A 17,131-nucleotide genomic window follows, 5' to 3' on the forward strand; every position below is an offset into this window, starting at 1 on the left:
AATTTCTAGGGACTAATTTGGTACTCTTTATGGGTATTTTTGAAAAATGTCAAAACATTAGGGACTAATGAGCTTTTTGGGAATGTTTAAATTATCTAAAATTTTAGGGACTAACTTGTAATATTTTAGGGGTATTTTAATATACTGAAATTTAAAGAACTAATTTATAATTTTTTAAAAACACTTTCGTTGCTGACATCATCAGTCCAACTAGTTAGATCAGTCGACCTGTGACCCAATCGCCTTACCAAATCCTACAACAGGTTGGGTTTTAAAACAAGGGAAAAAGTCGGTTACTCAATATTCTCTAACAAATATTATTCTTTCTTTCAAGTATCTTACATACAATGAGATGCATTATATCAATTGACTTAATTATTTGCAACTGTATTATTCAATAGTCATATAGTTTTAACTAGATAAGCTTTTATAATATATATCCGACTCATATAACATATTATTAAAATAAGGCCAATCTAATTATTAATTGGCTATCTAAAGAAAGTTATATTAATTTACATTAGAACTCATTTAAAATATTAAAATGAGTTTGATTATAGAAATATTAAATATTAAGATCTATCTTTAAATTTTTCGAACACTAATATATATATATTTTTGGAAATTATTTAATATTTTATTATTATTAAATGCAAATTTTATGGCTACGTCCCTGCTCAATACTGTAGAATAACATTTGCCTGTAGTTTACTCATCAGAGGATGCACAAAGGTTTTAGCCTCAAAATATCTTTATTGTCGAAAGAAAAGCAAAATATTTGGTTTATCTATTCAACACCAACATTGGGGGGAAAACAAATGAGCAACTATAAAAAATCTACTACGTTAACCATAGTATAAACGCACCCCAAATTCATAAAAGAAAATCTCTTTTCAAGTCAAGTCAAAGAGTGGGGAATAAAAAATTGGAGTTTGGATCACTAGTCTAACACACATTGCAGGACTAAGTAGCACTATCATTCAACAGTGGCAGAAACCATGAGCAACCTGCAGTAGATTCACATCCTAATTATCTAAGCACAATGTGGTTTCTTTTACCGTTGCAAGTTAACGTCTGTCGCTAGTGCAGGAGTTGCCTCGACCCTCCAAAAATATCAACTTATATTCTTTCAACAATCAACCACTTCTTTACAAACTCCTGTAGTCTATAACAGTGACTTCATCCTCTGGTGCATCTAGGTCTTGGTAGCTGCATGAAATTAACAAATTGCTGAGATTAGATCACAAATGAAAATTACAAAACAGCACAAATCAGTAACAATAGTTTGTTCTAGGAATAATTGTAAAAATTAAAACCCAGCCAGGAAGAACTTAAGTACAAAACAAAAATATAAAAGGATGTCACCATTAAAAATAATCACTATAATTTCTCTACCATCTAAATTTACTCTCATTTGGACTTCACAATTTACTAATAGTTTCACCATACAACCATACGTCACATTCGTTAAGTTTATTATGTAGAGGACCTAAACAAAGTTTACCTTCTTAATCGTCGAGGATCCTGTCGAAAACCTGGAGACAAAAGAATAGGGCCTGGTCCACTTAGTTGGGGCCCAGGCCGCCCATTTCTACCACCCCCTTCGAAAGGAGGAGGGCCACCCTGTTCTCTAAACATCCGCATAGCAACTTCAGGTGGCGCAGGGACAAAAGGCCCCAATGGACTGCAATTACAGGCAAATATAAGCTCTCTAGAAAGATGGCAAAACCTACTGTCGATTCTCTTCCAAATAAAAACAAATAAATCACAAACTGTTGACTTACCCAGCACCAGGAACAGGCATCAATACCGGTGGAGGGGGTATATCAGAGGGGAAAGGAGGCCCAACCCGTATGCCTCCTCCAAAAGGATCAAACATTGATTCATCACGATTTGCACCATCAGGACCATCATTGTTGGATGGAAATTCACTAGATTGAGCATTGTCAGACCTATCATATCTATCACTACCATTAGCTCGATAGTCACGTTCTCTACGGTTTCCACGTTCATCTTTTAATCGGTTCTCTGAACCTAGCTTGCGTCTCATTGGTTTTTCCTTCTGCAAATAAAAAAAAAAAAAGTATAAAGCAACACTAACTTCAAAAACTAACAATCAATGATAGTAATAAAAATAATTTTCTTTTTATAAGATATACTAATCATTATTAAAACCCACATAAGAACATTCATAATGTCATAAAAACAGAGGTTTCTATCAGGAGGATGCAGTTATATATTTTATGCTGTCTAACGTCTACTTCAATATATAGTCAAATTTGAGAAGTCATAATATGCATTATCAATTCAAACAGAGTGGATATGTGTTGCAGTATATGATAGCAACAAACCAACGTGCACAACCTTTAGGCATAATATATGAGCTTAGACATATATATCAATGAATAAGGCCTTAATTACAAACTGTAAAAGGAACATGAAACTAACAACATCAAACTTGGAAAGACACATTTATGCTGCCAGGCACCAGAAAAGATAGAAAAACTTTCTTCAACTCAGTCTCAAAGTCATACTAAAAACTATGATCCCTTCCCTCTTTCTTCATATTCAATTATTACAAGAATACAAATTAACTTTGGTAACACCATGGTCAAATATTGGCTCACTTTTACCAAACCTAGTTTATCCATCCCTAGCAGTATCTATTCACGGCATCAATTCTTCCTAACCACTACAATACTTCTTTCAAATCCTTAAACTAAAAACAATGAAAAAAAAAAATTGAAACAAAATGAAAAGCAATGATTGAACATAAAAGCTATTACTAACTGAGAACAAAACTCTTGTACTTCTCAAATAACTGCTGTGGTGGATGCTAACATGTATAGCCACACCCCTATCTGTTGATAAATCAATTTTCTAATCATGCATGTAATAAGGGAAGTTTACAAGATAATCAAGGAACCTGTAAGACATTAGCAAGACTTTTAAGATAGTAAACAGCAACAGGACTAGAGCACTCTGGAATCAGTATGCAGAAATACTATAAAAGTAGAGTTTCAACTCTTTCAGTCCCATCCCTATTCCGATATTTCCAGCCCATTGTAAATATAGCCAAACTGGCTGGCCCACTTCATATTACAAATCTCTCCCTATAATGTAAACAAGGTTGATTGAACAGGACTAATAATGACCGGATAAATCATACCGGTAAAGGTTGCTGCATGACAGGTGTCCCACCAGGTGCATCTGCATCACTGTTAATGACATCAACATATTTACTTTAGTATCTTTAGAACCAAGTATTAAAAAAATCGACATAATATCTAGAAGACTACCCTTACTTCATGTAGTTCTGAAAATACAGTTCTTCACGGACTTTGACAGTGAGCTCCATCACAAGTTCTGGGTGCTTCAGTTTAAGATGCTTGTGCACAAACTCAGCAGCATGAAAAAGCTTTGTGCAACCTTTGGCTCCACAACCATACTTCCACCCATACTTTTCATCCCTAATCTTCCGGACAAAGGGATCCAAAGCATCAACAGCAGCAGCATCGATCTTGTCCTTTGCAGTCATTATTTCTAATGGATCTTGACTCCTCAATCTCTCTTGCCAACGAGAGTCAAGTTTCTTTTCCCACTCAGACCCATTACTACCTAAGTCACTACTTTTTCCGTCTACTCTAACATGTCTGAGACCCTTTGCTTCACTTGTTTCAACCATCCCATAATAATCCACACCATGGATGCGCCACATATAAGTAATAAGTGTGTCCAGAAGTTCAACACCCTCCAAGCCCTTGACAGAGGTCAAACCCCTTATGATAATAACTGGACCAGTAGAGCCACCATGGGATTTCTCCCGACTCATTTTATCGTTATCAGATCCACATAAGATATTTTCCTCAATTCCTTTCTCTGAATCAAGTTTGCGTACAAGAGCCTGTGCTTGTTCAATATCAACTTGGATTCTTCTAGGTTCTGAGCAGACTGGGTGTGCCTTAGGAGCAGCAGATAAAAGATCAGTTTCTTTAGCAGGTCCCCGACCATGCCGTCTTCTTTTACCACCAGCATCTGCTTCATCATCAGAATTTGGATCACTAGTCTGTCCAGATTTATTTGATGACGAGGCATTTACACCAGGACCTCTGCATCATAAAAGTAACTATAAGCTTACAGTCACAAAAATGAAGTAAACTTGACACAAGTATGAAAATAATCAGGGAAGTGCAGCTCTTACAAGTCCAACGTCCCACTCTGTAAATCTAGCAAGAACTCTTTTGCAACCTTCCGTGCAAGTTCATTCCTCCTAAAAAGAAACTCCCCAATATGATTAGCTGAATATCAGCATGATATAAGATAGAAATAGGTGTTTTTAAAAGGAGAGCCATACAAAGCCAACACCCATAAAAATAAGGAGCCTCACAATTTTATCAGCCTACTTTCAACTTAAGGAATTCCAATCATCATCAAACAGGCAGTAAAGCTCACCTTTCTATGACTGAAAGTAAATTAGTTGGGTGATATTTGTCCTTCAACCTATGTACACAAGCACAATCAATTAGCAATATGACAAGAAAAGAAAAGGTAGGAATTAAAGAATTGATGAAGAGTACCATTCCTCATCCTTATGAGCATCAAAGAAAACTCGCTTCTGAGTTGAAATATATTCTGACTTGTATTCTTGATATCTACAAAATCAGGGGCCAAAGTCACTTCATTTATTATTTCTCTTTTAAAAACTTGAGGTCACAAGTATAGAGCACAATCTAACTCTAGAGCAACTGAAACAGTCAGCATTCTGTACCTGCGCTCTGCTTCAGCAGGAAGTATATCATCTTCAAGCTCCTGAATAAATTGCTTGTAGGACATCAAGCCTTCCCTGATAAAAATTACATAATATGTCACATTAATTAGTGCAAAAAATAAGGTTCCAATAGTCCACTAAAATCCCCTCTTCATTGAATTGAAAACAAGGTATGCATTTGTGTGTGAGTCGAGAATAGTTGATAAAGAAATGAGATGAAAAGAGAATTAGACCAAACTGAATTAAGAAACAATGGGAACAGAAGGAACACCATGCAGGAATGATCAAATAAAGGATAAATCAAACCTCAAGAAATATTAAAGTCCATTAACAACATCAATTCTAACCTTTGAGCACTCCCTGCGTTAGGAACATCACTGTAACCACCACGACCTGAATCCCATTCTACAAAGTTAGAGAACCCAATAAGTTCTACTTTAACAAATAAGATGAGGTGTTCTATATATATATATATATATATATATATATATGCTGACACGCCAAATAAAAATTGACCAACAAGTTAAATTTCTAAAAACATAATGCATATTTCATTTGGGGATCTCATGAATATATGCAAATTAAAATTCTTCGTGTAATGGATTCCAAAGATATTGGTGTATTTTGATACCATATGCAGATTGTCCAAAAGCAAATGCGGTGTGCATCAATTTTCAAGCATTATGTAACTCCTATTAAACATTAAAATCAAACCATTCCAGGCAATCTGTGCCCCAAACTCAGTCCTCAAAATAATCTTAAGAAATAAATTATGAAATTCCAATGAGCTACTCGTAAGCAAAGACTTAGACTACAAGTTATATAAGATCAACACATATGAAGTTATATATTAAAGACTTAGGCTACAGTAACTAAAAAATTTAAATTCCAACATTTAATTTTCTATAGCATAACCCTATAATAAATTCTAAATGCATTGCACATATTTAAGACAAATGAAAATGCTTCTCTTATAATTGTATGTGCATGGGTGGATACTATAGTTATAAAAGTATTTGGAACACCAAATTTCAATTGGAGAAGTAGGGTATATCATATCACGATTTGCACCATCAGGACCATCATTGTTGGATGGAAATTCACTAGATTGAGCATTGTCAGACCTATCATATCTATCACTACCATTAGCTCGATAGTCACGTTCTCTACGGTTTCCACGTTCATCTTTTAATCGGTTCTCTGAACCTAGCTTGCGTCTCATTGGTTTTTCCTTCTGCAAATAAAAAAAAAAAAAGTATAAAGCAACACTAACTTCAAAAACTAACAATCAATGATAGTAATAAAAATAATTTTCTTTTTATAAGATATACTAATCATTATTAAAACCCACATAAGAACATTCATAATGTCATAAAAACAGAGGTTTCTATCAGGAGGATGCAGTTATATATTTTATGCTGTCTAACGTCTACTTCAATATATAGTCAAATTTGAGAAGTCATAATATGCATTATCAATTCAAACAGAGTGGATATGTGTTGCAGTATATGATAGCAACAAACCAACGTGCACAACCTTTAGGCATAATATATGAGCTTAGACATATATATCAATGAATAAGGCCTTAATTACAAACTGTAAAAGGAACATGAAACTAACAACATCAAACTTGGAAAGACACATTTATGCTGCCAGGCACCAGAAAAGATAGAAAAACTTTCTTCAACTCAGTCTCAAAGTCATACTAAAAACTATGATCCCTTCCCTCTTTCTTCATATTCAATTATTACAAGAATACAAATTAACTTTGGTAACACCATGGTCAAATATTGGCTCACTTTTACCAAACCTAGTTTATCCATCCCTAGCAGTATCTATTCACGGCATCAATTCTTCCTAACCACTACAATACTTCTTTCAAATCCTTAAACTAAAAACAATGAAAAAAAAAAATTGAAACAAAATGAAAAGCAATGATTGAACATAAAAGCTATTACTAACTGAGAACAAAACTCTTGTACTTCTCAAATAACTGCTGTGGTGGATGCTAACATGTATAGCCACACCCCTATCTGTTGATAAATCAATTTTCTAATCATGCATGTAATAAGGGAAGTTTACAAGATAATCAAGGAACCTGTAAGACATTAGCAAGACTTTTAAGATAGTAAACAGCAACAGGACTAGAGCACTCTGGAATCAGTATGCAGAAATACTATAAAAGTAGAGTTTCAACTCTTTCAGTCCCATCCCTATTCCGATATTTCCAGCCCATTGTAAATATAGCCAAACTGGCTGGCCCACTTCATATTACAAATCTCTCCCTATAATGTAAACAAGGTTGATTGAACAGGACTAATAATGACCGGATAAATCATACCGGTAAAGGTTGCTGCATGACAGGTGTCCCACCAGGTGCATCTGCATCACTGTTAATGACATCAACATATTTACTTTAGTATCTTTAGAACCAAGTATTAAAAAAATCGACATAATATCTAGAAGACTACCCTTACTTCATGTAGTTCTGAAAATACAGTTCTTCACGGACTTTGACAGTGAGCTCCATCACAAGTTCTGGGTGCTTCAGTTTAAGATGCTTGTGCACAAACTCAGCAGCATGAAAAAGCTTTGTGCAACCTTTGGCTCCACAACCATACTTCCACCCATACTTTTCATCCCTAATCTTCCGGACAAAGGGATCCAAAGCATCAACAGCAGCAGCATCGATCTTGTCCTTTGCAGTCATTATTTCTAATGGATCTTGACTCCTCAATCTCTCTTGCCAACGAGAGTCAAGTTTCTTTTCCCACTCAGACCCATTACTACCTAAGTCACTACTTTTTCCGTCTACTCTAACATGTCTGAGACCCTTTGCTTCACTTGTTTCAACCATCCCATAATAATCCACACCATGGATGCGCCACATATAAGTAATAAGTGTGTCCAGAAGTTCAACACCCTCCAAGCCCTTGACAGAGGTCAAACCCCTTATGATAATAACTGGACCAGTAGAGCCACCATGGGATTTCTCCCGACTCATTTTATCGTTATCAGATCCACATAAGATATTTTCCTCAATTCCTTTCTCTGAATCAAGTTTGCGTACAAGAGCCTGTGCTTGTTCAATATCAACTTGGATTCTTCTAGGTTCTGAGCAGACTGGGTGTGCCTTAGGAGCAGCAGATAAAAGATCAGTTTCTTTAGCAGGTCCCCGACCATGCCGTCTTCTTTTACCACCAGCATCTGCTTCATCATCAGAATTTGGATCACTAGTCTGTCCAGATTTATTTGATGACGAGGCATTTACACCAGGACCTCTGCATCATAAAAGTAACTATAAGCTTACAGTCACAAAAATGAAGTAAACTTGACACAAGTATGAAAATAATCAGGGAAGTGCAGCTCTTACAAGTCCAACGTCCCACTCTGTAAATCTAGCAAGAACTCTTTTGCAACCTTCCGTGCAAGTTCATTCCTCCTAAAAAGAAACTCCCCAATATGATTAGCTGAATATCAGCATGATATAAGATAGAAATAGGTGTTTTTAAAAGGAGAGCCATACAAAGCCAACACCCATAAAAATAAGGAGCCTCACAATTTTATCAGCCTACTTTCAACTTAAGGAATTCCAATCATCATCAAACAGGCAGTAAAGCTCACCTTTCTATGACTGAAAGTAAATTAGTTGGGTGATATTTGTCCTTCAACCTATGTACACAAGCACAATCAATTAGCAATATGACAAGAAAAGAAAAGGTAGGAATTAAAGAATTGATGAAGAGTACCATTCCTCATCCTTATGAGCATCAAAGAAAACTCGCTTCTGAGTTGAAATATATTCTGACTTGTATTCTTGATATCTACAAAATCAGGGGCCAAAGTCACTTCATTTATTATTTCTCTTTTAAAAACTTGAGGTCACAAGTATAGAGCACAATCTAACTCTAGAGCAACTGAAACAGTCAGCATTCTGTACCTGCGCTCTGCTTCAGCAGGAAGTATATCATCTTCAAGCTCCTGAATAAATTGCTTGTAGGACATCAAGCCTTCCCTGATAAAAATTACATAATATGTCACATTAATTAGTGCAAAAAATAAGGTTCCAATAGTCCACTAAAATCCCCTCTTCATTGAATTGAAAACAAGGTATGCATTTGTGTGTGAGTCGAGAATAGTTGATAAAGAAATGAGATGAAAAGAGAATTAGACCAAACTGAATTAAGAAACAATGGGAACAGAAGGAACACCATGCAGGAATGATCAAATAAAGGATAAATCAAACCTCAAGAAATATTAAAGTCCATTAACAACATCAATTCTAACCTTTGAGCACTCCCTGCGTTAGGAACATCACTGTAACCACCACGACCTGAATCCCATTCTACAAAGTTAGAGAACCCAATAAGTTCTACTTTAACAAATAAGATGAGGTGTTCTATATATATATATATATATATATATATATATGCTGACACGCCAAATAAAAATTGACCAACAAGTTAAATTTCTAAAAACATAATGCATATTTCATTTGGGGATCTCATGAATATATGCAAATTAAAATTCTTCGTGTAATGGATTCCAAAGATATTGGTGTATTTTGATACCATATGCAGATTGTCCAAAAGCAAATGCGGTGTGCATCAATTTTCAAGCATTATGTAACTCCTATTAAACATTAAAATCAAACCATTCCAGGCAATCTGTGCCCCAAACTCAGTCCTCAAAATAATCTTAAGAAATAAATTATGAAATTCCAATGAGCTACTCGTAAGCAAAGACTTAGACTACAAGTTATATAAGATCAACACATATGAAGTTATATATTAAAGACTTAGGCTACAGTAACTAAAAAATTTAAATTCCAACATTTAATTTTCTATAGCATAACCCTATAATAAATTCTAAATGCATTGCACATATTTAAGACAAATGAAAATGCTTCTCTTATAATTGTATGTGCATGGGTGGATACTATAGTTATAAAAGTATTTGGAACACCAAATTTCAATTGGAGAAGTAGGGTATATCATATGTTCTACAATTTAAATTTACAATATTAAATTGATAATGGAAGTACTTTGACACTTTTCAACATACTTCAAATCATGTGACAAAAATTTTCAGCACAACCTCCAACTGGCCACTGCTAGTGAATCTTGCACCAGATACAAAATGCTTTGAGTTGAAAACAAGAACTTAAAACATATAACAGTAACTTGATAAAGTAGATCCTATAGCAATAAATGTGCAGGGCTACATCCAGCCAAGAGTAAAGCACTAGCACTAATAAAATTAGGCAGTACATACATGGGAAGAAGTTACTTAACTAGAAAATACCACACCTACAAAATGAACCAAGATTTTGAATAATATAGACCGTAATCAATTATATTACCATATTTAAATCAGTTCTAAGACAAAAAGTCAGAAATAAGAAGCATCAATCAATTATATTACCATATTTAAATCAGTTCTAAGACAAAAAGTCAGAAATAAGAAGCATCAATCAATTATATTGCCATATTTAAATCAGTTATAAAACAAAAAGTCAGCAATAAGGAATACACCTTGCATTCAAGGCTCAAATGCAAGGCATATTCCTTGTTTGCTAACTATTAAATAAAGCACTAGTGAAAACTTTTCCAGAACATGCTAATCTTCAGAATACATCTGAATACCTAAAGTAGTAGCAATTCCAAAGCAGTTGAGCAGTTACCTGAAGGACCACTATAACCACCAGATGGCCGACCAATGTACCGGCCATGAGGCCTTTCATCACCATAGCCAGGTCTGCCCCCCATCTCACGTTCATATCCACCAGCATAATCATACCCAAACCTATAGCAACAAAAGGCGAAATTAATATACTCAACAATTTTTTTAACAAAGCAAAACGTTAAATTCAAAATACCCTTTTATAAGAAGCGGAAGAAGGAACACCGAATGAATTATCCTGTGAGAAAAATTAAAGGAATAGCCTATGCATGAACACAAAGAGCAGAGAATATAGAGCCACAGCTAAACACTAGAAGGCACTTGTTCTGTAAAAACAGTGCACTTCTGCATAAAGACAACTACCTCTTTTCTCTGTTAAATAAAAAATCTGTGGAGCTTTATGTCCTATAAACTGATTTCATTTAGTCATTTTCTTCTGTAATAACTTTCAGAACCAAAAGTTACCATTATTCCAACCCCTACAAACCAATAAACTTAACACTGCCAGTGAAACTCATCTAAACACCCTTTTCACTTTCCATATACTTTCAATAATTTAAAAAGGCCATTTGATTACATGCCTGAAAATTGTCAAAATATGCATACTATCATATTTATGTCATCAGATTAGCCCCAAGGTACTATAGCTCGGCTACAAGAAATGCAAACAACATAAATAAGCGGAAAAGGTGGTAGAGACATATCACAGGAAAAAGATGCAATAGTCAGTTCATGGAGGTTGCAACAGCTGGAAAAATTTCTCTCAACTTGTCAGATGAATCTAGCAGACATTTGAAATAAAATTTGTGTAAAGTATGTGAAGGAGTCTCACACTAAAAGATCTATCAAGGATATGAACCAGACGCTCCATGACATAAATTTAATATAATCATGACTTTAAACAGTATCAACAAATTCTTTCAGGAAACCATAATCGAGGAAATTCCAAAAAAAACAAAATGTATTAAAAGCCTCTACATAGCTTGTGATGCCACAAATTACAGAAGAACATTCATTTTTCTTGTACGATCCAGGGGCACAGAGCTGCTAATAATCATCCCATGTAGTCAAGCTTCTTCCTCTAGCTATGTATAAAAGTAAGCACTTTTTTTTTTTCTTTTTTAAGTCTCTTAATTTTCTAACTTAATAACTATTTGACCACCATTTCCTATGAATTGTTTATCACTGTGCTTATCAAGGCTGCATATTTTACATCTCAACTATAGCCACAAAGATAAAAACTCCACAATATATAAATCAAGACCAGGATCAAGCAATTTCTTAATATTAGTGTTTTATGCATTAAGTGATTGGGAGATTGAGGGGATATCTTATTGCTACAATCTTAACCCTATCTACATTTTTGCCAAAAAAAGATTTTTCACTCAGAAGCAGAATGTTTAGTCTCTCCAAAAGGCACTAGTGTCAAAAATAAATTGTGGAGGTCCTAAAGACGTCAGGAATAGGTACCCAACAACATGTACCAAGTAAATAAATTCAGAAGTAGGCAGTATTCCAATATTTTCCAAAGACAGTGACTATATCCCATATTTCCATCTCCTAAATCTTTCACCACAAGATTATCATGGCTCTATTATCTTCATAAACTGCCCTTTCCCTTTATAATCCATCTTCTAAGTTGATTTCATATTGGCATTCTCCCACCTAATTATGAGTATGAAGATCTAATTTAAGATTGTATCTACTTTCATTAAGAGGACATAAGAGGAAATCACAGCAAAACTTCACTAGAATCAATATGTTTCACACTACATATACAAGTTATCAACTTCTCCATAAAACTTGTTTCATATATGTATTTGGAAGAAAAAATTTAAAATGCCTCTCAAAATTTGTTACGCTTACGCTCAATAGGGAATTCATATAAAAATCAACATCTCCAACTTAGTATACCTTTCTTACAACCCGTCATAATTTAATGGCCAGGCAAATTTCTATTTGATTTCCAACAAGAATCATTCCAAAACATAACAGTAAAGTAAGATAACCAATTGGAACAACAAAAAGCATCTCAAAAAAAATTATAAGGCTAAATCAACAATGCCTAGCTTCCTCAAGCTCTCATAAACGACTGGAATTCCCACATTTACCCGTTAACCAAACAAATTCTTAAATCAAAGACACAATTACCCAAAATAAGAAACCTTACCTTCTATCGCCAGGTCCAAAACCGCCACGTGGACTTCCTCTCCTCCCGTCATAACCTCCATCATCCCTCCTAGACCGCTTGTAAGGAGGCGACCTTCGCGGCGGCGGCGAGTGCCTTCTATCTCTATACGAAACAGGCGGAGGAGGACTCAATGTGCCCCGCCTCTTATAATCCCTATCTCTATCTCTAGGCATCGGCGGAGAACGATTTCTATCATAATAATCAGGTCCACGACGGTTAGGTGGACGGTCAAGGTCTCGGTCATCACGCCTTTCTCGTGAGTCTCTATCGCGCCTTCTAGAAGATGGCGGAGGTTGATTTTGTTGTTGAGGTGGTGGTGGGGGAGAGGATTGGGTTGCGGTGGTATTGTCGTTGTTGGTGGTGGTGTCGTCGGCGGTGGAGGATTTGTCTTTGCGGTCGCGACGACGGTCGAGTGAATCGACCGCCATGTTGTTCATGACTTGGGCCATTGTTGTGGAACCCTAGAAGACGATGGGGGGTAAATGAAATGAATTAAGAACTTGATTTGATTTTGTTTTTATTTATTTTTTTCTTCTCTTTTTTACAGTGTGTGTAAGGTAATGTGTTTTGTGTGGGAGACTTGGGAACTGTTGATGGATTTCGAGAAAGAGAGAGGAGAGATAGGGAGAGAAAAAAATTTATGTGTAAATACGTTTCGTGTATTGATTGTACCCTCACTTGTTTTTTCAATACAGAGGATTATTCATAGTTTAATCTTATAAATTTTCTTTTATAATTCTAAAATGTTAATTTATAATTAATTAATTCATAATTAGATAATTAAAATTTATTATATATTCACTAATTACAAACAATCATGATTTCATCACGAAAGAGAGTTTGTAAAATTAAGTTGTAAATGTAATATTGTTTTTATTATCATATTTTATTCATTTAAATTTGCAATCATTTAAAACTTTCAATTCTTTAATTTTTTTTAAGTTAAATAATTTAAAATATGTATTATCCATTGTAATACATTGGCATTAAAGTTTCGAGTTAATGTAAAAAATAATTTTCTATATTATCACCATTAAATTTCAATAATAAATGGTTTAAAAATTATATTAATATTTCAAGTCTATATGTTATTGATGGTCATTTTTGTGAAAGAGGCTCAACCATGCATTTTTATTTTTAAGGTTGATCCACACTTTTTGAGCCCATATATAAGTGTTGTTATTTAAGTCCTACTCAAACTCTTGGTAAGCCTCATAAATCAATTTAAAAGTTTGAAGAGTTGGTTATAACTTAAATACCAAGGAGTGAGAACAAATAATCCTACTCGTCTATCTCCAGTGGCTAGTAGTGTGGAAGAACCCTTCATCTAAAGTATCTGTTGTCGACATAGCCGACTCATGGATGACACTTGTTCTTTGCTACTTGATAGATGATGAGTTTCCAATCAATAAGAACGAAGCGCGCTGACTCAAAGCGAAGGCAGCCAGGTTCACCATTCACGACGGCCAATTGCTAAAGAGATCATTCTTCAATCCCTATCTTAAATGCATCACTCCAAAAGAAGCTAAGTATGTTAGAGTTAAGCTACGCGAAAGTGAATGTGGCACTCACATCGGAGGACGTAACATCGCTAACTGAGCTCTCACAACAAGCTACTGCTGGCCCATCATGAGGTCAGGCTCTACCAATTATGTTCAACGATGCGACAACTGTCAACATTTTGTAGAAGTGTCCTATCTTCCACCACAGCGACTTAACTTCATCCTCTCACCATGGTCATTTATGAAATGAGGGATGGACATCGTTGGAAAATTGCTGATTGCAATGCAAAGAATGGAAAATCAAACTAAGTTTCTCCACATCACGCTACCCTCAGGCAAATAGCTAAACCGAGTCTTCCAACAAGACGATTATCAATACTTTAAAGAAGTAACTCAAGAAAGGTAAGGGAGCATGGGCCGACAAACGACCGGGTGCATTGTGGTCCTACCAAACCACCGCTCGAACATTGACTAGCAAAACCCCATTCTCACTAGCCTACGACTCTGAGTGTTAGGATTTAATTGATAGATACACAGCAGAAAATAAAATAATTTCAATTAATCCCTTAAACCCAACAAATATGGGCATAGGTTATTACGTTTACATACAAAATAATCTCAAAATTAATCCATAAAAGGATCAAAGAACCTTACTAACGTTGGAGGCTCCTTCAATATCTTTAATCTCTTCGCAAGCCAATCCAAGGACAAAATTGCACTTATGATATCAACAAGAAGGTAGGAACACTCATGATTGATTTAATTGACTAGATTAAATCAATTGCTCTAGGATTTTTTAGACAAGAATTGGAAAAATCAAAATCTCTCTCAAAGGGGTGGACGGCTAGGGTTTTTGTTTTCTCTAAAATGTGCTAAAACTTGATTAACCCTAATTACAACTTGCTTTTATATGGAATTTAACCTATTCCACTTTGAAGTAGGTTTAACCCTATTCCTAAGCGGAATAGCATAATGGTAATTTGAAACCATTATTAATTAATTAATTAATTAATTAATTATTAATATCAACATTAATGTTAATACAAATAAATAAATTCATAATTTTGCTAATTTAATCCCAATATAAAATTTGGACACAGGCAACGATCTCAACAAAATTATCTAATTACCCTTTTACCTAAAAGGACAGAATTAGCTCTTAAATGAAAAATCCTCAAACTACCTCCTATGTGTGTGACCCATAGACTCCCTAATATGTCGACAGTGAGTGGTATCACGATTAACCACCAATTAATCGTTTAACTATACACATGCCAAGATTGGTCTCTAGCTAGGCATCATGGTCACCCAACATACAAGGATCAGCGAAGTACTGATACTTGTCAATGGTATGGTTATCGTGCAATCAAATCTTTTTATCATCGGTTATCCTATCAAGCTGAGCCATAGAAATAGTATCAATCTCAGATGTTATCCTGATGTGTTATTATCTGGTTATCGGATCAACGACCAAATTATAATTAGATTGAGCAATGACTCAATCCCACTAGGGTCATAGATTTATGTGTCGTATCCACTTAACCAAATTGCGTAGTGGGATAACTCTCTCATGTACCCAAGAGTGATGAATCATATATTGATCCACCATAGTCTCAATATATTTCTCAATATAGCCAACCACTATCGTATTGATAGTCCTAAATAGAACTACGTTAAGCTAATGTCACACTACACCAATTGGTACACAAGTCGTTTCGATGATCTCAAGTCTAAAGATCATATAGACCACCATTTGTTAGATTATTTATTTCATAGACACTAGGGTTACCATCCATATGGAATCCTCTAGTGGATCAGTCTAGTGAACTTGCAAATAACAAGCACTCATGCAAAGTGGTCATCAAACAACTTTGATATGTGAGATCTGTCATTACCTTTTGGTAGGGTTATTCAACGCTATGATAGTCTTATCGTAATATCTATGCCCTTGGTTAGAATAATATTTAGGCTACGAATATTTCTAGAATGACCATCATATGTGCTCATAGGGTCCTCACAATTAAGATTTAAAATACTTTATTCCCTTGTCACAGTTTTACCCTTCTAAGGACACATACCAAATCATACAAGTATATGATTTACATAATATAGAAAAATGCCTTTATTTGATAAACATGGAATTATGAAGAGTCAAATATGATTAGCTCTAAGGCACCTACTCTAACACTAAGTCGAAACATACGACCTCAGTCGACTAGACTTGTTCGAGCCTATTCGAAGCAATCACGGACGAGGAATTCCAAAATTCATTCTCCTCTATTCGATATAGATATTGAATGACTATACACGATGATGGTACAACATCTCAAACAATAATCCCTTCAACCTTTTAGCTTTTGGACGTCAACTCATTCAATCTAAATTCATACTTGACTCAATCTACTCTCTAAGCTAAAAGCTCCTTAACTTAAAAAGTGGGCAACAAACTATGTTGATCTCTCATGTGTTTTGATGTACCAAAACTATTCAAAAAATTGATTGAACACTAACCATAACATGCGAAAGTATGACATAAGTCATAACCAAACCAAAATAGGTTTATTAGGTAGTATGACCTTGCATAAGCAAATTTTCGTGTAGGCACGACCGTGCCATAAGAGAAAGTTGTCGTGCAATGTTGCACGACATCGTTCCTCTTGGTCGTTAGTGTCTCTACCAAGTTGAGTGGCACTTGCACAACTAGACTTCGCACGACCATCTTGCATGACTTGTGCTCAAGTTTAAAGTCAAGATATTTCAAATTCAGATTGGTTCACGCTCTTGACTTCATATCAAAGGTCAAAGTCAAAACTCAAGGTTCAAAGTTGGAACGACCATTCCTTGTGGTGGAATGACCATTCATAGCTGAAGAAGTTTTGCACGACATCGTTTCAAGAGGTGGTTCACTCCTCTAGAAATTTAAAAAGATTTGGAAGAGCATTTGGATGTGTTCGTTCTGCGTGGTGGAATAACCGTGCAGTGTTCTTG

General features: G+C 35.2%; 1 protein-coding gene across 1 annotated transcript; it reads right to left on the reverse strand.

The window, feature by feature from the left end:
• Positions 1 to 721: 721 nt before the first annotated feature.
• On the reverse strand, positions 722 to 13,227 carry LOC116112766 (serrate RNA effector molecule-like). The gene is made up of 20 exons (XM_031398886.1): positions 12,621 to 13,227; positions 10,452 to 10,573; positions 9,056 to 9,113; positions 8,709 to 8,783; positions 8,518 to 8,592; positions 8,393 to 8,440; positions 8,142 to 8,210; positions 7,246 to 8,049; positions 7,110 to 7,158; positions 5,831 to 6,002; positions 5,116 to 5,260; positions 4,769 to 4,843; positions 4,578 to 4,652; positions 4,453 to 4,500; positions 4,202 to 4,270; positions 3,306 to 4,109; positions 3,170 to 3,218; positions 1,785 to 2,062; positions 1,505 to 1,684; positions 722 to 1,209 (listed from the first exon to the last, which is right to left on the reverse strand). Exons 1-20 carry the CDS (start codon positions 13,088 to 13,090, stop codon positions 1,149 to 1,151), a joined length of 3,726 nt encoding a protein of 1,241 aa, XP_031254746.1. The 5' UTR covers positions 13,091 to 13,227; the 3' UTR covers positions 722 to 1,148.
• Between the last annotated feature and the right edge of the window lie 3,904 nt (positions 13,228 to 17,131).

Source organism: Pistacia vera, unplaced genomic scaffold, assembly GCF_008641045.1.
Source record: "Pistacia vera cultivar Batoury unplaced genomic scaffold, PisVer_v2 Contig668, whole genome shotgun sequence".
Classification (NCBI taxonomy): Eukaryota; Viridiplantae; Streptophyta; class Magnoliopsida; order Sapindales; family Anacardiaceae; genus Pistacia; species Pistacia vera.